The sequence below is a fragment of the Rhamphochromis longiceps genome, linkage group LG15 (genome assembly GCF_057381845.1).
Source record: "Rhamphochromis longiceps isolate RC_006_pf linkage group LG15, R_longiceps_female_GT1.1, whole genome shotgun sequence".
NCBI classification, from domain to species: domain Eukaryota; kingdom Metazoa; phylum Chordata; class Actinopteri; order Cichliformes; family Cichlidae; genus Rhamphochromis; species Rhamphochromis longiceps.
Window position 1 is genome coordinate 42813385 of NC_140571.1, and position 23472 is coordinate 42836856.

The window sequence follows — 23472 nt, forward strand, 5'->3', positions numbered from 1 at the left end:
GACACATGTTGACTCGATTGATTAGATGTTAAAGCTTCTTATGTGCTTTGACGTAAACGGTGACACATGAAGACCTTTGGGCGTAGCACCTCTTCCTATCAAGCTGCTGTTTGTAAAGAGGCTTTATCCATAAATCACAGCAATAAGAACTGATCATTTTGAAACACTGATGAATTTGATTAGAGAAAATATTTAAAATTATTGTGTGGTGGTGTTGTATGGCAGCAGGAATCGTGTCATCTCTTAAGTCTGATTTTAATCCAATATTAAAAATGAAGATCTTGCTTTCATGTCCTGTTTGACAGAGCAGAGGTTCTTCTCACAGTTGACCTCAGATGTGAGATGGCTGATTGTCTCATTATTGAAAACTAAACATTGTCTGAGTGACGTCAGAGCTGCTCACTTAAAAACATCTGAGAATAAGCCTCAGAATCAGGGAGCACACTGAGCGTCGCTGGCCAGCATCTTTTAGTGTCCGTTACCTGTCGGCAGTCCTTCAGCACAATGGTCAGCAGCAGGATGCTGCTTCTCGGTGCCTCCTGCTGGCTGCTCGTTGTTTTAGGGAGTTGCGAGGAGCCAATCGAAGAGAGGTCAGCCGAATACGACGCCATCGAGACACAAGAAGAGAAAGAGCTGGTGAGTAGCAACGTCATGGCTGACTTATGATGGGTCATGATGATGCTATAAAGACAAAGGGGGCTGATTGTTGGGGCTGCAACAATTTTTTTTTCATTACAAATTTTGTTTCTGAATTGTTTTGTCTGTACTATTTAACCCTAACCCACAACAGCAACGCCTTTAGTAACAGAAAATCTGAAGCTGGGTCTGTCGTCCATTCTGCATGACCATGTTGTCCATCAGCTGCTGCCTGCAGTTTGAGTTTAGCAAATTTGAGATTTTGGTCAGTTGTATTATCTTGTTTTATTTGGCTTTCCTGCAAACAGGACTTGCAATAAATGTTAAAAATGAGTTGGCTTTGACTGATATAAACTAAATCCAGTACAAACTTCAGGGCTGAATATTCCCAGCCACCTTCTTGTACTGGCTGTATCATAAAGGCTTCCTTTGCAGTAAAAGAGAGGGGGGCTCAGTTATTCAACCATCATGCTGACATCATCATCTATAGCTGTTAAATTATGCTAACATTTTCTTCATTATGAGAAGTTGACTTGAAAATGTTACCAGTTTAATTGAAGCAGTTTAGTGTTACCATGCTAATGATTATCACGGGCAAAGCTGAATGCTTTAGGCCTCTTTAAGGCCCCCTCCTCTGCCTAAAAGCCGGATCTCTCAGAAACCTTAAGAGCAAACCGTAGTCTTTGACAGCTGTACTTGGTGCCAAGCAGCAGGATTTAGTTTACATGCTTTTCTCTTTATTTGAAATACTGTCCACATGTAGTATGAAAATTAGATATACAAGAATTGTAATAGTTATGAAGCAAAGTCTGAATTCATGCAATGTTTACAGCCCTTAAAAACGACAGAGTAGGTGCCACTGATCATTATCAATCCAAGGCTGATGATGGTAAATGCTCCTCTGGGATCTCAAATTAATTCGATGGGCGTAGCCATAAACACAATATGATGTTAGTTTCAGTTCTTCTGATTTCTGAGTCAGATTTTAACATGATCTCGTTTCCTCCTTAGATTGAAGCTCTGCAGGAAGTTCTGGAGAAGCTAAAGGGCAAACAGCTGCCATCCTCAGAGAAAAAACTCGGCTGGCTTGCTGCTGTAAGTACGATCGTTCATTTCTCCTTCCTCCTCCAGTGCTGATCAGATAGCTTGGGATTTATTTTAGGTGTTCAGGTTAGCAGATTTCCACCTCCAGAGTAAGCATGCACATTTCTCACACTGCTGTTCTAGAGCAGGATGCCATCCAAGTACCACTGATCCTGAGTGGATAAGACAATCGGCCTCGTGCCAAACTGAAATGCCTCCCATCTTCCACAAAAACGAAAGATTTACAGACACAAACCTTTTTGGTTTCTGGTGATTCACATCTCTTTTTATATGAATATGTAACAATGTACTTGTCAGGCTTTGTTTGTCCAACTAATACTGTACTAGCAAATATCATGATCAAACTGTATCCAGACTGAAAGTCATGTTGTGTTTTTGTATGTCAGTGTGATGCAGGTGAGCAGTGTGCAATACGTAAGGCTTCGAGAATCGGGAAGCTGTGTGGCTGTCCCGGAGGAACCGCTTGTAACTTCAGTGTCCTCAAGTGTCTGTAAAGTTCAAACACTAAAGTCCTGCTGTTCAGAGAATAAAGACACGTTTTTAAAATTGCCTCTCGTCTGTTTGTTTGTTTTTTATACAAACATTACCTCAAATAAAAAAAATCATCACTGACAATCGAAATTTGTTTCTTTTTTAGCTTTTTTATGAAGCAAAACTAACATGAACTTATTCACTCAATTTGCACAGATACTACTGTATTTATAATCATGATTACACATCACAGTTCAAAGTTATCTTTATTTATCAGTTTCTGGGTTATTTTAATGAACAACAGATGGAACGATATCGGGGACAGTCTTAAGTTTGTACTTTTGCCTTACAGGGATTATTTGCACATAGTCTGACCTCTACCTTTTGCATACATGCAAACACTGACTTGGATACTCATATTAAAAAGTTTCAATCACTGAAACAGTACATGTGAAAAAAATGACCAAAAGCAGAATAAGTCAACTTTAAAAGATTTTAAGATCACTTGGTAACAGCCAGAGTGTGTGGTGTTTGATGTTTAATGAAGCTGACGTCAGCACTGTAGCTGCCGGTGTGAAAAGCATTAAAAACAAAGTAACATCTGTGATAATCAAATTTCTGTCTGTACTTGTTTGAAGTATGTACAAAAACCAGATAATCAGACAGGGTCCAGTTTTTGCATTAAGTTGAAAATTGCAAATTACATTAAATTTTCTGGCGACAAAAAATTTGTTGTGACCAAATAGAACATTTAATACCTGAAAAAAGTTGCACACTGAACATGTTGTCATGTTTACCTTACAAGTACTTGAGTGAAATTAAAACCAGCAATATTTCCAGAACACTTACATTACTCCAAGTGCCTCAACCTTTACTGCAACAAACATTTCAGATGTTCAACCTCCATTTCAACAGTAACATTTGAGGATATCCTGCAAAACCAACAGCTGCAATATTAAAACACTAAAATAGATCCTCAGATTTGGACGAAGTAACATTCAGGTTATTTCAGTCGTCAAAATTTCCCAATGAAAGAGCAAAGCTTGAAATGTACAAAAAAAGCTACTTTAATCCAAAACTGAGAAAAAAAATATGGTGTTAACCTAAAACAATCCTCAGGTTTATTTAAATGGAACATTGACCCCCACCCCCTCTGCCTAAAACAAAAGCATCTAATGAAAGTCATGAAAAGCCTGTAAAAGTCTTTTGGATGAGTGAAGCTTCAAGCGCACAAAAAGGCATGCAAAAAGCAAAACATCGTTCACACACTTGAACCTGATCGCAGCTAGCAGTAAAAATCTGACCTTTATCTGATTTCATTTAATGGAAATGGTTGTTCTACAAATGGTCATATGTAACAGTAAAAAAGACAGTCAACAGCGTCCAGTGGGCAGTAAACGTCTCAGCTGTGGGGTAAAAAACAAAAAGCAAGGTTTGTGTCCATTCAGCGTGATGCATCCCCACGGTAACCAGTTCGTTTGTTACGCAAAACGTTTGTACAGCAGTCGGTATGTTAGTCCAGGCTCCGCTCCTCCTGCTGGACAGCAGTGCTCGCTGTTAGTACGACCGTTTTCCATGTTCAACTCCTACAAAGCAGAAAAAACAAGTTAAGTGATGGTTATCATTAATTAACCTAAAATGCATGTGTTTGAATGTGGGAGGGAGCTGGAACCCAGACAGAACCCACACTGGGGAGAACATGCAGACTCCACACACAAGAAACTAGCTGGACGATGGGAGTTGAACCCAGGACCTCTTTGCTGTAGAGGTGGCAGTGTTAAACCCTTTGTCACCTTACCACCAATAAAGTGGGTGTCTATTCACTCTGCATAATACAGTAAATAAATAATGAACATCTCCTGTGTGTCTTGATGCATGCTCAACCATCCAGGTAAGTCAGTCCCAAAAGTTGATTTTGTTATCTGGACGTTTTCAGTGGGAGAAACGTTTCGTCGCTGATCCAGGTGACGTCTTCAGTCTCAGCTGACTGCAGGTTTCAATCTTATAAACAGTACGTCTGCATAATGACTGAAACCAGCCCTCTGAAGGAACAATGGGCTGGGAGGTCAGTTTATGATCATTCAGATTCTCATGACCACTGATCAACATCTACAGACCAAAGATACATCTTTCGCCATCTTACAATGGTTTGATTGTAGCCATTCACCAACTCTCTATGAATGGTACTCATGGCCACTGATCAGTAGTTGTTGAGGCTGTTAAAATCTCCCAAATGGATAAAAAAAAAACTGAAGAAATTTAACTAAAACAGTGACATAGATATATGTCACATGCAGATTAAGAGCTTACTTCCTTTAACAAAAGATGCAAAAGAAACTTGGTCATAATAATAATAAAGACATTTGAGTCTACTTTACAAAGCAAATACCAGAGCTCTGCGTTCTACTGAATTTACTTTTTCTTCACATTAAAAAACAATACAGAAAAAATACATGAAAAAAGTTCCACATATATTCAAACCTAAAAACTGTTTTTCTCTCAGAATAACTAAGTTTGCCAGATTAAATTCCATTTGCTTGAAACTTAGCAAATGGAATTTGATTTAGGACAACAGAAATGTGTAAAACAATGAAAATCTATGAAATCTCACGTTGTGGTGGTGGCAGATGGCTGCCTGTCCCCTAGCCTGGCTCTGCCGGAGCTTTCTTCCTGTTTAAAGGAAGTTTTTCTTTCCCACTGTCGCCTAGTTCCTGCTCATAGGGGCCGTTTGTTTTCTGTTTTTTCTGTATTTATGTAGGATCTTTACCTTACAGTGTAAAGCTCCTTGAGGCAACTGTTGTGATTTGGCACGATTTATATATAAAACTGAATTTAACTGAAGTGTCTAGCTCCACCCCAACATTTAAAGGACTCAAAAATTTAAAGGACTTATAATTTAAGGATGCTCTTTTCTACGGCTTTTCTGCAGCCTCTTCGTTGCAGTGAGCAACTCCAGCCAGCAGATGGAGAACTATTTATTTTGTGAGTGTGTGTCTTTCTTAATGAGAACTTAACCTGTGTGATGAACTATGGTATTTTAGTAACTGCAGATTCATGCAGACTTTTGTCATCATTTTATGTTGTTGCATATTATAATGACATGTTTAATCATTTATTTTACACCATTAATGAGTTTTTTCTGTTGAACGTTTTTTGCAAGTGACAATAGATCATTCATTTCCATGTTGTTACATTTTTAAGCAAAAGAGTTTCAATCTGTGTTTGTTGCAGGATGCCAGCTGGTAAATACTAAAGACATAAAAACTAACACACACACACACACACACACACACACACACACACACACACACACACACACACACACACACACACACACACACACACAATAAATAAAACTAAAGTAAAATGAAAAATGTTTTTAACAATAAACTCTTAAGTGAAATAAGCAAATCTACTTAAACTCAACTTTAAATAATTTAGCAAAGATAAAACCAGGATGACTCCCTGCTACACCCTGTGCAGAACACGTTTGGGTGCAGCAGGTTGTTTAGGATCAGATTTGGCATCATGCATAAGGGATTAACATTGCAGTGAGACAGATGTGTAAGCATTGTTGCTACTCACAAGTTATCAGATGCAGAGCACTGCAGACAAGCAGCATCAGTGCAGGAATACCAGCAAACAGAGGAGCAGTGGAACTAGGGGCAGAGGTGGGGGCCCGTGGCTGTGTCAGCTGAGGAGCTTCAGATTTGGTCGCTGTACACTTCTGACTGTTAACACAAAAGCAGAGACAGAGTCAGAACTACCGCCTCATTCAGGAGAATCCCCCAATGATCAGTTTAGCTCACAGTGTGGACTCACAGCTGCTTCTGCACAGCCTGCTTGCTGGACTCACAGCCTTTGGTCTGAGCCTGAGCTGCCATCATGTTGCTCTCAGCAGCCTTCTGCAGACTCTCTGCAGCCTCGGTCTTATGAACGGCCTGGGTCAGGTTCTGCTCAAGGGTGTCAATTTGATCTGAGAACAGAAAACAGGGAAAGCTCCAGTGAATGCAAGGAACCATGCAAAAACAGATGAACCACACAAACAGCACACATACAGGATACTTCCAGATTCTGTTAAAAGGGGATTCTCCCTCCCCACTGTCGCCAAGTGCTTCCTTACATGGGATTGGCTGATAGCTGAGGTTATCTTATTATATTGTCTCACAACATAAAGGATCTTGAGAGGACTGCGGTTGGAAACAGGTGCTTTAAAAAAATGTAGATCTGTGAAGTAGAAATAAAACTCCAAGTCTACGTTCTGCTTAGTTTTCTGGACCTGTAGACAGTTTTCCAACCCAGCAACAGTAACTAACCAATCCTACATTTGTTTTCTTGGGAACTCCTCAGTCCGGACACGCTTTGAGGGTTTGTCTCAGGTCTGCGCCTGCATTAGCTTATAAGGAAACATGGAGTGGTATCAGAGAGCCTCCAGTGGGAGCTATGTGAGGAATGACCTGTGCTGTGCTGCCAGCACTCATCTTGTCTGGACTTTGACTTCGTCATTTGCAGAATGTTACTCAGGCTCAGTGAGATGATCATCATCAATCCTACAACCGGATTTTTTTTCTAGAGTTGTGGCATCATTTCACTTGTTTCCAACACACATTCATTTATTTCCTTTCATACTTAATTATTTCCAACATTCCTCCACTTCCAAAAACCAGGCTCCTAAAGTCTTCTGCGAAACAGCAAAATTATTTCAGTATGTTTAAAAAAAGCAGCAACATCTAAAGCTGGAAAATGAACCTAAATCAGAAGCCTAAAAAACTGCAGCCCAAACCTGGTAAACAACAATTTTGACTTTGTAGCAAATCCCATCCTTCATAACAGCTGTAAAGTATGTGAACTTTTAAGTAACTTACCAGTTTAAATAAAGTTTGCATTATTAGGCATTTGGCTTATTTGACTGACAGGTAGCTAGAGACATAGGGGGCTGTAGCTGTAGGTTCATAGCAATGACTGTATAAAAGTTTTCTACAGTCATTGGTGCATAGATGGTGTAAAAGATGAAAGTAGCTACCTAACATCATCCATTGGTTTCGTTGAGTCTGATTCTGAGATTAGGTTTTTTCCCATTGACATCTTGGTTTCAAAAACCAGAAGTGACAAGAAGGCACGGGTCTGATTGTGAAACCGCTTCCTAATGGCCTGAGACTGGAAACTTGTAAGTCAATGAGCATTCTTAAATTTTAAGCGTAACTTAATTTTTTTTATTCAGTATGACTCAAATGCAGTTATGTGATAAATAGCATGGCTCGCTGAATAACTGTCCAAGACATCTGCACTTTGGTTTTGGTGAAAAACAATTAGTGGGGTTTTATTAGTCTGTTTAATACATACATACAGCGTTTGGTGCAAACAGAAAAATTTCAGGGATCAAAAGCACACATTTTAAACGAAAACACGCCCTGGCTACATGTTTTTTCCTAGTCCGATGTTTTGTGACTGATTTCTTCCACACTGATTTGTTCATGTTAAATAGTGACTGATGTTTATCAGAGCAACCCTCTCCCTTCTAACACAATGCTCCTTTCATATCTCCTCCGTACAGGAATTTATTGTTTCCCTTCAACCGCTTGCTGCAGGAAGTCACCTCCATTAATGTATGTCTCCACTTCCCATCAGGCCGCTGTTCTTGCCCTGTTATTTTTTGAGATTCCTAGTCAAGAAAATTGCTTTCCTTCGTATGATAAAGATTAGTGTTTTATGGTACAGTATTAAAAAAAATCACTTAAACAATACAAAGAGTCCTTTAATGAAGTTTTAGTTTGACATCTGTTTTTTAATGAGCTCTTTTTAAAAAGGAACTACTTAAACCAAGTCCTGCTGCTTTGGTTCAAAACTCATAGTATGAACAGCTTTAAGAACTGATCTCATTGAACAAAAGTTAAGAATGTGAGTGCTGAGTTGACCAGCAGGAGAGAAGACATCTATGTGTCACCACAAAGTGGTGCCTCTGAACCTCAAACACTTTTTTAGTTTCATTTTCAGTTTACGATGAAACGAGACAAACAAGACTAAAGCAGATTATCTTTTGAGATGGTTATCTTATTTGTTGCCGTTTACTAGTTCAAACTGGTTTGACAAAGAAAAAATGCTGCTGTCATCCCTCTGACTACGCTATGGTTTTAGCATCTTTAGCTACCAGAAGTAGGCCCTCCAGGGCTAAATCAATAGGTTAAAATAAACACTGGGCACAGGTAATATTTTGGATCAGAATTTTTAAAAATGCATGTTTTCATTATCCAGGGTTAGAACATCTTAGATGACCCCATACTTAACTGATTAGTCAGTAATAGGTGGTTTGAATTAAGCTGCTGTGAAAGTGTTAATGACTAAACTTAATGACCAACCCAAAACCTTAGTCGATAGTGATTCTTTTCTGCATATTTGGTGTCCGGGACATTTTTACACTAAACATTAACATTACAGAGAATCCAGACATCATCTCCAAGACGCTCAGAAAGCCCAACTGCCTCAACAACAAACAGATCTCCATGAGTGCAACTCTCAAAATGACAATATATAGACTTTACACCTGCTTAAAGAAATCCTACGTCACATATATACTACCAGACAAAACCTTGGACACACCTTCCAATTTCATGGTTTTGCTTTATTTTCATGACTATTTACATTGTAGATTCTCACTGAAGGCATCAAAATGAACACATGGAATTATGTAGTAAAAAAAGTGTGAAATAACTCAAAACTTTCCGTCCTTAGCTTTGATTACTGCCTTGCACTCTCTTGGCATTTTCTCAATGAGCTTCATGAGGTCGTCACCTGAAATGGTTTCCAACAGTCTTGAAGGAGTTCCCAGAGAGGCGGAGCGCTTGTCGGCCCTTTAGCCTTCACTTTGTGGTCCACCTCATCCGAAACCATCTTGATTGGGTTAAGGTCGGGTGACTGTGGAAGCCAGACCATCACTTCTTGGTCAGTTAGCTCTTACACAGCCTGGAGGTGTGTTTGGGGTCATTGTCCTGTTGTAATATTAATGATGGACTAATTAAACGGAAACTGGATGGGATGGCATGTTGCTACAGGATGCTGTGTTAGCCATGCTGGTTCAGTGTGCCACCTGCAAAGCCCCCCCACACACCATCAAACCTCCTCCTCCATGTTTCACAGTGGGAACTATGCATGTAGAGATCATCCATTCACCTTTTCTGCATCGCACAAAGACACCGCAGGTGGAACCAAAGATCTCAAATGTGGACTCATCAGACCAAAGCTCAGATTTCCTCTGGTCTAATGTCCACTCGTTGTGTTTCTTGGCCCAAACAAATCTCTTCTGCTTGTAGCTTTTCCTTAGTCTTGGTTTATCAGCAGCTATTTGACCACAAACGCCTGATTCACAGTCTCCTCTGAATAGTTGATGTAAAGATGTGTCAGCTACTGAAACGCTCTGTGACATTTATCTGGGCTCTAATCTGAGCTGCTGCTAACTTGCGATTTCTGAGGCTGGTGAATTTATCCTCAGCAGCAGAGGTGACTCTTGGGCTTCCTTTCCTGGGGCGGTCCTCGTGTGATCATGTTTCGTTGTAGCGCTTGATGGTTCTGGTGGCTGCACTTGGGGACACATTTGAAATTTCGTGAATTTTCCGGACCGACCGACGTTGAGTTCTTAAAGTAATGATGAACTGTTGTTTCTCTCTACTTAGCAGATTGGTTCTTGCCATAATATGAATTATAACAATTGTTAAATAGGGTTGTCAGCTGTGCACCAACCTGCATAACACAACTGATGGTCCCACTCAAGGCAAAGAAATTCTACAAATGAACCCTGACAAGACACGGCTGTGAAGTAGAAACCATTTCAGGTGACTACATCATGAAGCTCACTGAGAGAAGGCGGCTACTTTAAGGAATATAAAATATAAAACATATCAATATCTTATCAATCTTTTCTTTGCTACATAATTCTATATATCTGGCTTCAAATTTTTGATTTCTTCAGTATGTATCTACAATGTAGGAAGTAGTATAAATAAAGAAAAACCATTAAATGAGGAGGCGTGTCTGAACCTTTGACTGGTAGTTTATACACCAAAAACACCACAAAGTGAACCACTTGCCTCCCTGAGAGAATGTGCACAAAAGAGGAAGTGAAACATAAATGGTTCCTAAACTCAAAACCATGCAGAGCTTCCTGTTGTAACACCTCAGTCGAAGGTTTTTTTTTACATAACTGTTTCAACAGCTTTAAAAGAATAACAAAGGATATGAAAGAACACCGATGGGCAGCTGTTTTACAGCGAGACATTGCCTGGCTTTGGAAAGAAAAACAAAACAACAAAAAATGATCTAATTAATTTTAGAAGCACCACACAATGCTGATGCAGTTCAACCATCAACCCTGCTGGTACTGAAATATCTCCAGCACTTGGATTCACACAGAATTTTGTAGTTTGTGTTGCTGCAAACAGCACAAAGAATCAAAGACAACTGTTGCACCAGGTTTTGGACCTGATCATTAGAGGAAACATGAAGATATGTAAGAGTTAAATTAAAATGCAGGTGTTGGAGTTTGTGACATGTTGAGCTGCTCTGTGAAGTCACTTCTGCCCTGCGAGCTGTTGGCATAGCGTTGTGATCCTTCAATACAGGGAAACCCACATTCCTCAGACCTGACGGGTCCCGCTGTTTGTTCTGAAAGTAATTACACCGGCAACAAAGGAACAATGCACCAGTGTTGTGTGTAAAGTTGCTACCTTGGCACCTCGTGTATTTATTTACACTCTGTCCTCATGGCAACAGTGGAGGAAAATATGGCTAAGAATAGGGCCGGGGAAAAGTCTCCTTTCATGGCAGTGATGGAGTTTTTCCTACCTCTCAGCAGGCCGAGCTGAACAGTGAGGTTCGCTTCTTTCTGTCGCAGTTCCTCAATGTCCTCCTGCATGATGGTCATGTTCCTGTTCAGGAGGACCTGTAGAATGAATTAAACACACCCCAAAGGGAGAAGAAGAAAAAGAAACCTTGGTGTTACTGTGAGTTAACAGTTCTGTGCATTGCGTTTGTGTAATGTTTAGCTTTTCCTATCAATAATATTTCATTTTATATCACAAATCCCTTGATTTTAACAGCAAGATTTCTGACCGTGGTTCTGTCAACTATCAGCAACTTGTAGCAAGAGGGTCAGTGGTTAGTTTAAGACTACGCCCTTTTTTTCTTATGCCTCCATCATTATCAACCACATATTTTATATATATTGTAATAATTTAAAACTTACAGCAAAATTCTGATCAAAATCTGTAGGAAAACGATGCCACTGCTCACCTAATGGCCCGAGTACACATCACTCTGAGGCTACGATGGTGTGGACAGAAACATGCAGCTTCACTAACCACTGGGTGGCATCACCAGGGTTATGTCCATGTTTTGTGTAAATTTACCACAAACAGTTTATTGGTGGTAAGAATTCATTTCTAGTCATACAATAGGATTCATATTTAGATTTAGTGAGTTTAAAAAAGTTCCTGTCTGAGACATTGTTGACTTTCTGAGTATTGTGAGAGAAAGATTTCACTCGTTTATTTTCAAGAAGCTTTAAAGATGTGGGGCATTGATTAGGTGTGAGGAGCGTGTTCCAACTGCTCATCCACTTTGTCACAAGGTGCTTCCTCCTCTTAGGAGGCAAGTATGTGGGCGTAAACAAACCTCACAGGTGTTTTGGATCAAAGGAAGCAATGAACCAAGAAACTGACAAGTAGATGAACCGGGACTACCTCTACTAACTAGTCACTAGTCTTTCAGTAGAACTCAAATGTTCACAACCAGCATGACAAGTTGACAGGTTCTTTATGTGTAACAACTAGAACTGCTGCCTCACCAAGAGTCACGTTGCAGTTTGAATCTCTGTACATGCAGTAAAGATTTTCAAGTTTAACAAAAGATTTATTTGTTTGTAAACAACGTTTTTCATGAAGTTGATTCTTTCCAACAATTTTATTGTTTTTATATATATGATTAGTTAAACCTGTAAATCAGCTGCTAAAATGTGTGCTGGGTCTTCATGCCATCTCAGTGACTGTTGGGTTTGGCACACATCATGACTCAGACTCTCCGACTGAAGGTTTTCTGTTGCCTTCTTCCTGCTGTGTGATGGCAGGATTCCTCTTTGCTCTTTGGGAGCATGCAACATGAACATTTTGAGCAATTGAGAAAATTTGGCAAAGCTTAAGTCAGCAGTAGAAACATGAATTTAATTATGAACTTTTTTTCAGTAAAACAAATCTAGATATTTTGACTTCACATAAATAATATATAGCTAGGACTTTTTTGTTTTCTGTAATGAACAGAGCTTCTATGTGGCAACAACTCAGTGTTTCATATCATTTTTGGTACGACATCAACTTGGACCAAACTTTGTGTTCTCAGAGCTAAGCTGGTGACTGAAAGCAGGGCAGCGCTGGCTTTTAGAAGAATTCCTTTCATCACAGGCAACAGTTATTATTAGATGTAAAGGACCAGTCCAAACAAATCTCTCCATCCTGAGAGGCCTTTTAATGATACAATATAACATAATCTGTCCACTCAGACTTCACTGATAATGACACTGATGCTGTGCAGAGGCAGAGATCTTTATTACGTCAATCTCTTATCAATACTGGAGCATAAGGACAGGTTTCCAAAATCCCCCTATTGTTATCACAATGACTCCTCAGTATGTAAAGTGAGAACTTTCATGTTAGTTCTCAAACGTGAGAACTAAAGTCAACCTCTGCAGTGGTTTTGTATCATCACTGGTCGGAAGTTGAGTTGTGCGTTGGTTATTTTGACATCTGTAAAATATGGTGTAGTGCACTGTGGGATTGTTAGACGATTATGTGTAGGTTTTAGCATAACAACATTAAAGATATCTGCATGACTCAGGTTGATCAAAGGAGCTTGCAAAGAAAAGCGTCTGGACTTCTTTAAGTTGCTTGAAGACGTTTCACCTTCATCCGAGAAGCTTCTTCAGTTCTAAGGTCAAATGGTGGAGAGTCCCAGATATAAACCTAGTGGGAGTTTCCCCCCACAGAGGGACAAAAGGACCCCCTGATGATCCTCTAATCGCCTGAGCCAAGGTGGGAAACTGGGCGTGGGTCACAATCAGCCAGAGTTTCGGGTGTGTTCATTGTGAAACCTGCCCCCACCTTATCATGTGATTTCCTGAGGTCAGATGGCCCAGGATGTGAGTGGGCGTTAAGGCATCTGGGAAGACAAAACGCCAAGACACAAACTTAACAATGTGGTGTTTGCTGTACAGTGCAGCGAAGAATGCCCAGACCTCTACATTGGAGAGACCAAACAGCCACTTCACAAGCGCATGGCACAACACAGAAGAGCCACCTCCACAGGACAAGACTCAGCAGTCCATCTGCATCTAGAGGTCAAAGGTCACTCTTTCGAGGATGCCAATGTTCACATTTTGGACAGATGGTTTGAAAGAGGAGTGAAAGAAGCATCTATGTCCACTGTGAGCGACCATCTTTGAACAGAGGCGGGGTTTACGACACCAACTCTCTGCCATCTATAATCCAGTTTTGAGATCCTTCCCAGACGCCTTAACGCCCACTCACATCCTGGGCCATCTGACCTCAGGAATTCGCATGATAAGGTGGGGCCAGGTTTCACAATGAACACACCCGAAACTTTGGCTGATTGGGACCCACACCCAGTTTCCCACCTTGGCTCAGGCGATTAGAGGATCATCAGGGGGTCCTTTTGTCCCTCTGTGGGGGGTCACTCCCACTAGGTTTATATCTGGGACTCTCCACCATTTGACCTTAGAACTGAAGAAGCTTCTCGGATGAGAGGTGAAACGTCTTCAAGCAACTTAAAGAAGTCCAGACGCTTTTCTTTGCAAGCTCCTTTGACTACGATGACCTGGATGACTGAGAACCTTCACAGACACGACTCAGGTTGATGGCGTTTCAGTGGTTCACTTTACCGTTTGATCAGTTTTTGGGTTTTTTCTTGTTTTCGTAGAACCTTTTTTGAAGGCTCGATGTAGGGATCTGGATTCCTTTCTGTTTGCTGTTCTTCTGCCCTCACAGCAGTGCTCCTTTCTGCTAACTGTGTGCTTTCTGATCTTTACCAATGTCTTAACATTCATACTGATTATTGATTTCAGATAGACAAGGAGTGCAAAAATGGTTCACGGGTAGGTGCTTCCAATGTTGCTGGTCTCATTGATAACTTTTACAGTAAAAAAAAAAAGTGCAATAACAATCACTTAAAGGAAGTTAATACCCAAGTCAAAAGACAAACATTACAGACAGCCTCAGCTGATTAACATGAAAACACACCAACTAAAATTAAACCCAGATCTCAAAATTTCACGTAACAACTGCAAATATCACATGTAGTCCAAACGTTTCACATCTGAGAGCTCAGAGCATGACTGGAAGGACTGAGCGACAGTTGTTCTTTACATGCAGAAAAGAAGAGCGTGTGTTTACGGCAGTGGAGTTTAACTGACACGTCCAGGCTTTTCCCTCGACAGAGGACGTTTTTGTCTTTCTTAATCCTGGAAAAAGGTTTTAGACAAATCCTAGGAAACTCCCACCTCTTACATTGTTGTTGCCTTTTTTTAACCAGTTTTTCTAATTAGATTTTCACTTACTCAGGTGCAGTTAACACTATTGCTTATTAGATGGCTAGAAGTAATGGTCATATAAGGTAACAGACTTTACTGCACGTCGCTCTGCACAGTCACACCCAAAGAACTAATCAGAATCAAGAAAAATCCAATCACGGTGGAGTTACAGGTTTTGGACTTTCAGCATGAGTGCTGCAGGCTTTATGGAGCCAGAAAGGACTCGGAAGGCGTTATCAGCCAGTGCTACCAAGTAGCCTCTGTTAGCAAGCCGCATCCATTTACTGGGTGGGTGTTTTATGCACACAGTCCTAAGTAACAAATACATAAAATATAAAACAAATAAATAAAAAAACACTACAATTTCATTTACTGTGAATTCAGCACAAACGTCTTGGACATGTTAGTAAAGTTAAGAATTATCTTTCAGATATCTCCTTTAAAAATCCTCCAAAAGGTCGTAAGTGTACTGGAGGAATTCCAGCTTTGGCCCCGTTGTTGTTAGATGCCCTCTGCATATTCACTGAATGTCCCGATTAACCAGCTGCAGTAATATAAGATAACCTTTCCTTTTTATAGACAGGTGAAATCTACATCAGAAGGATAGAGGTGGTGCAACTTTGTCAGGTCCCTTTGAAAACTTTGCATCCAAGGCTCAAAGCTTCTTAGGAGGATTTTGTTTGTTTGTTGTGCCTCACTTTTTACTTTTGCTTTCATTTGCTGGGAGGGTTTAGCCAGTACTTTGGGGTAAAACGAAACTCTTCACAATGGTAACCCTGTTTAGGTGGACTTTGCTAAAACTTTGTATGTCTGTGTGGGGATGCCACAGGAGACCTGCAAAAAGAAAAAGCCTGCACGGTTGACTTGACAGCATTAATTGCAGTGCTGGGGAAATGTTGATGAAGATAGTTGAGAATAACTGCTAACCTCTGAAAAGCAGCTGAAGGATATCTGACAGGATTTCTTCTACCAGCTTGAAGTTGAGCACAGGAAGCTGACAGGAAGGACAAAATAAACTTTGGTTTCTTTGGTACTTTCCAAAATGTCTGCTTTGTCAGTGTGGATGATCATCTTGCTATAATTCTCATAAACATGCATATTTAAGAGATCTTTGCTCATTGGCACTCAGCCCTAAAAGCAGCTTCAACATAAGATTCTGTTTCCTTGAGTTTCATTTTGCTTTTATGTTTGCGATGACCTGATTTGCGCACATCACAGTGGTGAGCATGTTTCTAGAAAAATGCTGCGTGTTTGTACATGCATCCATTTCCATAATCTCAATAGCTGTGGACAGCTAGCAGCAATGACGCCTGCAACTACTTCAGCACAAAAATGTGTGCAGAAGCCAAACATTTTTACTGGATGAGTAGAAAAGTCAGAGTCAAGAGGGGAGAAGTTAGACTGAGGAAAAAGTAAGGAGCAGGCAGGGAGGGAGGAGTGAAGGAGTGGAGAGTGGGAGTGAGTCAGGACGAACCACAGGAGGAGGGAGAGAGAAGGCAAACACTCATTTTTTCCAACCAGCGACTCTCAGAATACAGAGTTGGAAATGTTGGAAGCAACTGAATGCCTCTTATCCTATAAACACTGAGTCAAGCCTGCAGGGAGGAAAAAAGTTGTTGTACGCGAAGGAAAATCAGGTCTCCCAAAGTGGAAAGAGTTGAGCAAAGAGGAGGAGAGAATCCCACTCTGTTCATATCTGAGCTCATTTTCACACTCAGAGAAATCCTTGTTGCATCAAACTCAGCTCTGCACCGTCACTGTGGATATTTCACATTTTGACTCCTAAACATGCTAAACTCTGGTCTCCGTCTACCCTCTCTGATGACATTTATTGATATGTCTCAGCGTTTTTTCTTTTTGAGGACAGATGGAAGCCATTAGTGTTTTGGTGAGGTGGGTGGGGCAGCTTTGGTTTCAATTTTGCAAGCTGGATTAAAAAAAGATGCTATTTTCAGTATCAGTATTAAGTTTGTAATTTAAGTCAAACTATCATTCTTGGGAGCTTCCAGTGCATGCTGGGAAGTCTGCTGATGTTTGGGACTCATTGTGAGTTAAGCACAACTTCAGCTTCAGTCTAAAGCTGGCAAGAATAAAAAACTGAGGTGAATCTAATGCATTTCTATTTGGCTCTTTGCAGTGTCGACCGTATGACCGTAGGTTCTATTGGTGGTTGTGATGAAAGGAACCAATCAAAAAGGTTTTGACTTTTATTCCCGCAGTATCAAAGATAAAGAGAGCGTTTTTTTAAACCGGTTTAAAAGTCTAAAAAGTGAAAGGAGCATATTAGTCATTTAATTTAGTTGAAATTTGCCACCCAAACATCCACCTTTCCCCCCTTTCTACTTTGTGGAGCCTAGCTATGCCAGCTATCAAAGGGCAAGAGGCAGGTATGCCCTTCAGACAAATATTCCCACTAACATTCAATTAGGAATCATCATTAAACTGTGGGAGGAAGCAGGAGTACCCGGAGATGAGTAGAGCATGAACCTCCACACAGCAACACGGGACCTTCTTGGTGTACGAGAACAGTGCTAACCACTGTAGCAGCAGGCCAACCTACACAACATACTTCTATTAAAAAAGACGTAGAGCTTTTTAATTGTCGTGCACATGATATGGCAGGATAATATTTAGTAATTTGTTCATGTGCATATGACTGCAATGTTGCAGCTGAAAATTATTATAATGTCTTAGATACAATAAGAAGCTTCTGAAGGGTTTGTGGAGTTAAGGGTGTAGTAAGGCCAACCGACCATCGTGCAAACTAACCTCAAAGAAAATTACTCGTTGGTCCAACGATATATGAACATTTTCTAATATGAAGCAAAGGCTGGCTCACCATTTTAATGAAACAACCATACTATGCAAAGATAGGTACAGCAGGAGGGGAGCTTTGCATGGCTCTGATAACTGATCCAACTGGTGCTCTGTTATTCTATTCTATTCTTTTCTATTTCTTCAACTAAGTCTACATCATTGTAAACTACATAATCAGTCTGACATAAATGCCACCCATGGGTAGCAGAGGAGGTGCTGAAATGATAAATAAATGACTGAACTCACGTTTTCCTGCCGGCACTCCTCCAGTGTGACGTTGGTGGTATTGAGTTGGCCCAGGAGCACCAGGTTCTCAGCTCTCTGTTGCTCTGTCTTCCTCCTTTCCTCCAACACCATCCTCTCCAGAGCTTCTTTGTTCTTGTTATACACCACCTTTGCCCCTTCCATCTTCTCGGTGACCTCCTGCAATTCGGCGCGGCATTGGGCTGCGCCTTTCATGTCGGGAGATGTCGCCCACACCACGATCACGATGAGAGAGATGATGGACCAGAGCGCCAGCAGGGCAATCACCACACTCTTTACCATCTGGGAGGACTTGGAGGCGGCCGCCATCGGGGGGATTGGAGGCTATGAAAATGATGACAACGATGAAGAACGGTGGAGAACGGTGGAGCAGCTGCTCTCAGTAAGTCTCTCAGGTTGAAGTGAGCTGGAGTTTCCCTTCAGGCTGGGCAGGGACACAGGGAGGGGCTCCCTCACACGATGACAGGAGGACGGCAAACCTCACCATCTCCACCCCCAGGAACCATCCCACCCTGAACCTCGCCCTCCTTCTCTGTGTCGGTGTTATCAAACCCAGAGAGCATGCAGCGATCAACAGGAAAGTTACAACATCAGAGTGAAGCCAGCAGAGTTTAACACTCACACAGAGCTAAGTTGGAAAGTTACATGTAAAGAGAGAGGGAGGGTGTCTGTGGGTGTGTGGGTGTGTGGGTGTGTGTCGAACACTGAAGCTTTCTGTTTCTATTTCCCAGCTTGCCAGTGATGATCTTGGATGAACTCAAACTGCAAATATGCTCCAGGCAGAGAAATGAAACTCAGAAAAGAGAAACAGAGAAAAGAAAGACAAAGAAACGCAGCATCAGAAAGAAAACCTACTTTACAGCCGCATTCATGTTTTCATGCCAGCTGCTGGCACGTAGATCCCACAAGCCCCACCCTCTGATTCACAAGACCACAGCCCCCAATGCCCACCATGTCTACCTTCGCTGTGATTGGCTCAGGGGCAACAGTCTCTGTGGTTTAGCCAAACATCTTTTTAAACATCTGTAACTCCTACCAGGAGCTTTAAGGGACCCTGGTCCAGCTGTGGCTCCATGTCCCTGAATCACCTAGGGTTAGCCACTCCTTTAACAACACCCACCTACCCCACCCCGTCAGGACAGAGTTTTCAGGGATGGAGCCAAACACATGCAAGTTGTTTTCATAAAGAAGCCAGTGGATAATACTTCTCAGCATGTTTACGGGCAGTGTCTGCAGAATAGATGAAACAGGGAGACTTACTGAAAGCAAAGAGCCTTAAGACCAAACAACACTCACTTCTGGTAAATGGACCAGCTGCTCACAGCTGGAAAACACCAAACTATTGTTGCTGATGGGAGAGCTTTAAAGAGATTTTAGAATCAAAATGCATTACAGCTTAAATAAAAATGCTTCTTTTTTCAAATCTAACTGGAAATAACATTCATTTTCCTGTCCAAACAATAATGCACTGACCTCTGCCTTTAGTTCTGTGTTTGCTAACTGCTCTGACAGATAAACAGTTAGTGTAGTGAAGGTGTCCTGGGCCAAGTCCATAAATAGCAGAGAAAAACAGTGAGCAGGAAACAGTGGCTTTCTGCCATCATTGTCAATGATAAATATGCCTGTTCATCAGCACAGCTGCCATAGTGCTGGGTGGTTGAGTGCATCTATGAGGAGCGACAGCTGTACACAAAATCGGTTGCTGTACAATTTCAGCTCATTTTCAACCAGGTTGGTTTGTTTCAATCCTTTAATTATATTCATTATACAGGATGCTTAGTTTAACATGCACATTTTCATACTGAAAAATAATCCCATTGTTATTATTCTGCAGGTGTTTGTGTATCCTTCAGTTAAAAAGAGAAAACCGACTGAAAAATATAAAATATGTTTCTCTACAATTCACACCAATCGACTGTCCCATTAGAATTAGTTTTCAAACGAGAGCTGCGACTCATTTAGTCACATCAGAGCTACAGTCCAGTTTTAACTTCTTTTATAGAAATCGAGACTCAAAGGAAGTCAAGTTTAACAATGCTGTGGACCTCTGCATGCTTCGATAGCTACAATTCAGTTACACTAGTTAATTATATGTTAGTGCCATGAAAAAGATATTTACATTCACAGGTTTAGTTCATTTAGGGCTCCAAAAATATTAAATATACAAGGATGCAGAACAGTTGAGAGCACCAACCTTTCACTTTGGAGAAGCTGAAACTGATTATTTTTCTTGATTAAAGCAATAAATCATTCATTAAAATTACCGTATGTTTTTCTCATTTTGCCATCCTGAATGCAGGTTTTCAAAATCACCGTTTAAACTAAGAAACAGAGTAGCTATCACTTTAGCCAAATGGTGTGTATACCTTAAAATATGAACCACCTGCAAACACAAAACTATCTGAATTCTTCAAACCTTCAAAAGCTGCAGCAAAAGCCAACAGGAAATGTTTAATCAGCATCACTTTCTTGCCACCATATAAAGATTTGTGAACCGATTCAATTCTTTTTATTTATATAGGACCAATCACAACATCGGTCTCCTCGAGGGGCTTCGTGTTGTTAGGTAAAGACCCAATAATGCAGAGAAAACATGAGAACAGAGAAAGAAAACACTCCTCTGTTCTCAGATCTGATGTTTTTGGCTTGAAGGCAGACAGCCAGCTGACCTCTGACCCTCCTTTCTACTGTCCAAACAGAGGAAGTGCTGTGCATTCAGATGAGGTCAGGGGTTAACCGCACTCTCACACAGCATGGCAATACTAAGCCAAGACCGGAAATAATATGTCCATGATTGTATTTTTTAAATTAAATTAAGATAAGATAAGATAAGATAAGATAAGATAAGATAACCTTTATTAGTCCCACACGTGGGAAATTTGTTTTGTCACAGCAGGAAGTGGACAGTGCAAAAGTTATGAGGCAAAAATTAGAATACAATAAGAATAAATACAGTACACAACTGTACAGAATAGAATAAAATAATATACTATATACAGTAGAATAAAATAAAATAAATATACAATAAGATAAGAATAGAATACAAATACAAATACTATATACAACTGAGTAAAAATACAACCCTCTAGTTCCATATGATGAGAGTACTGGATACACGGTGTTGTACTCCGTCACTCTGGGATAATCTAAATGTGAATTTTGTCTTATGAATCAAGTGCCTTGTATTTGTTATTTATTGATGGTGCAGCAGTATTAACCAATGATAGAAACGTGGCGGTCAGAGACATGGTCGCATCAACTCAAACCTACAATTTTAAACTTCTTTAAAACCTTCTTTGAAATCTAAATGCATTTTAACATGTAGTTTCTAATAAGGTTCAGGTTGTTTTCCTCCCTTTCCTGGAAACGAGATGAGCCGATCAGTGCCACACATCCACAGTCGCTCTGATGGCCGCTTGGTGTTGGTGTCAAAAGTGAATCAATCTCCACTGACTCTGATTTTAAAATACAAAACTTTACAGCACAAATGAACACGTTTAAAGTTTAGTGCAAAAGCAGTCTCAGCAAAGTGAGCTAATTCAAACCAGGAACAGTGGTGCTGATGTTAGCAGCAGATATACCAAAAACAGAGGCTTAAGAGGAAGAGCAGCTAATCTACTCATCAATCCCGAGCTCTCCCTGTCTGCCAAAGCAACCTTGAATGTTGCTGAACCCTGAAATGCCCCCAATCCACCAGGAGTGTGAGCGTGTGCTTGGATGAATGTGTGTGTGAATGTGTGGGTGACTCAGGTAAACTAAAACAGTGTCATGTTGTCACACTTCCTGCTGGCTGTGTGTTAGTGGCTTCATATTCCAGCTTACCAATAAAAGCAGTGCTGTGCTCTGCAGCTGATTGTGTTGTCCAAAAACAACCAAAGTTTTCATTTCTGTTTCTAATTGTTTTGTTCAGCGTTGTGTTACTGCTGACACTAAGACATCACTAATGAGATAATGTGGTTCAGTTTAACAGAACGCATAAGAATCCAGCATGTCAGACAGTGAGTGAAGTACTGTCGCTTTGTGAGGAGAGATTTGTGCAACCCCTTGCACAAGCTCAGATTTGAAACAAGTTGTTTTTGGCTTGTGACAGTCTCCAGTCCCTGTGTGCCCTTTGAGGCTTCATCATCTCATGATTTCATACCTCGGACTGATTCCGAAGCAGTGATGATTTTACAGCACCACCTGCTGGAAGATCACATACTCTACACCTTCAAACTCCCAACACAGACAAGAGTTCAATAATTATTCATGGTATTATTTTATACACTGTGATCATTTAACAAAATTCTGTTAAAATTATATTTTAAAAAAATTGTGACCATCAATAGTGATCTGTGTATTCGTTCAGTTTCTGGGCCTTCAGCTGGCACTGCAATAAAAACAGGCATGATTCTGTGGTGAAAATGACTGAATGGGCTCCAGAACACTTCATTGTTTGTGAACACAGTTCACCATGCCATCGATAAATGCAGGTTAAAGTTCTATCATGGAAAGAAGAAGCCATTTGTTACCAGAAATGCGTCCTTCCTCTCTGGGCCAAAGCTTGTTTAAAATGTGGGGAAGTAGAAACCTGTTCTATGGTCAGAAGAATCGAGATTTGTAATTCTGTTTGTAAAACATGCATGCTGCATCCATCGAGGTAAAGGTCAGAGAAAGAGACCATATGGCTTGTTATCAGCACTCAGTCCACAGCCCGTATCTTTGTTGGTATAGGGGTGCATTAGTGCAGCGGTCCCCAACCCCCGGGCTTCGGACCGGTACAGGTGTTGTGCCAAACTAGGTATCCCCGACAGAATTTGTTTCCCCTGCGTAGGGAGCACACGCTGGACTGTCCAAATCACGGACAAACAGTATCCCACATTGTTGATTTTTCGTTTACAAACACTTCTTATAATGACCAACTACTCCTGACATTTTTGAGATGTTAGCTCTTTATACAACGAAGTTATAGTGGGATACAAATAATATCAGGCTGGTCCTGCCACAATTTGTTCCCCCTGTGTAAATCACGGACAAACAGGATCCCACATTGCTGATTTTTTGTTCACAAACACGCATTACTCCTGAAACTTTGGAGGATTTAGCTCTTTATATAGTGAAGTTACAGGAGAATAAAAATATTTATCAGCCAAAATGTTAATGGTTTATTAAAATAATCCCATCTGATACCTCGTGAGCAATAAATATATAATTTTCTGTTGTAACCTTCAAACTGAATGGTAACGTAACGATACTAATTTTTCACTTTTTCACAAAATGAAAACATCAGTACTTCCTGCATACTCCCAGCACAGGGGAAACAAATTATGTCGGGGATACCTACTTTGGGACACCGGTCTGTGAAAATATTGTCGGGCATAAACCGGTCCGTGGCGCAAAAAAGGTTGGAGACCGCTGCATTAGTGCATATGGAACTGGCAGCTTGCACGTCTAGATAAGCATGATCAGTGCTGAAAGGTGTGCAGAGCAATATATGCTGTCATGTCTGTGAAGGTTCTCAGTCATCCAGGTCATTGTAGTCAAAGGAGCTTGCAAAGAAAAGCGTCTGGACTTTTCACCTCTCATCCGAGAAGCTTCTTCAGTTCTAAGGTCAA

General features: G+C 40.7%; 2 protein-coding genes across 2 annotated transcripts; one reads left to right on the forward strand and one right to left on the reverse strand.

Moving 5' to 3' along the window:
- The first annotated feature begins 3 nt into the window (after positions 1-3).
- Positions 4-2393, forward strand: LOC146653275 (cocaine- and amphetamine-regulated transcript protein-like). Its single transcript, XM_085382308.1, has 3 exons — positions 4-636; positions 1648-1731; positions 2127-2393. The coding sequence occupies exons 1-3, from the start codon at positions 505-507 to the stop codon at positions 2232-2234; spliced, it is 324 nt and encodes a 107-aa protein (XP_085238434.1). The 5' UTR covers positions 4-504; the 3' UTR covers positions 2235-2393.
- A 15-nt stretch (positions 2394-2408) lies between these two features.
- LOC146653276 (uncharacterized) lies at positions 2409-18343 on the reverse strand. Its single transcript, XM_085382307.1, has 5 exons — positions 17861-18343; positions 11047-11143; positions 6034-6187; positions 5797-5942; positions 2409-3797 (listed from the first exon to the last, which is right to left on the reverse strand). Coding segments are annotated over exons 1-5 (726 nt in total). The 5' UTR covers positions 18188-18343; the 3' UTR covers positions 2409-3795.
- Positions 18344-23472: the final 5129 nt, after the last annotated feature.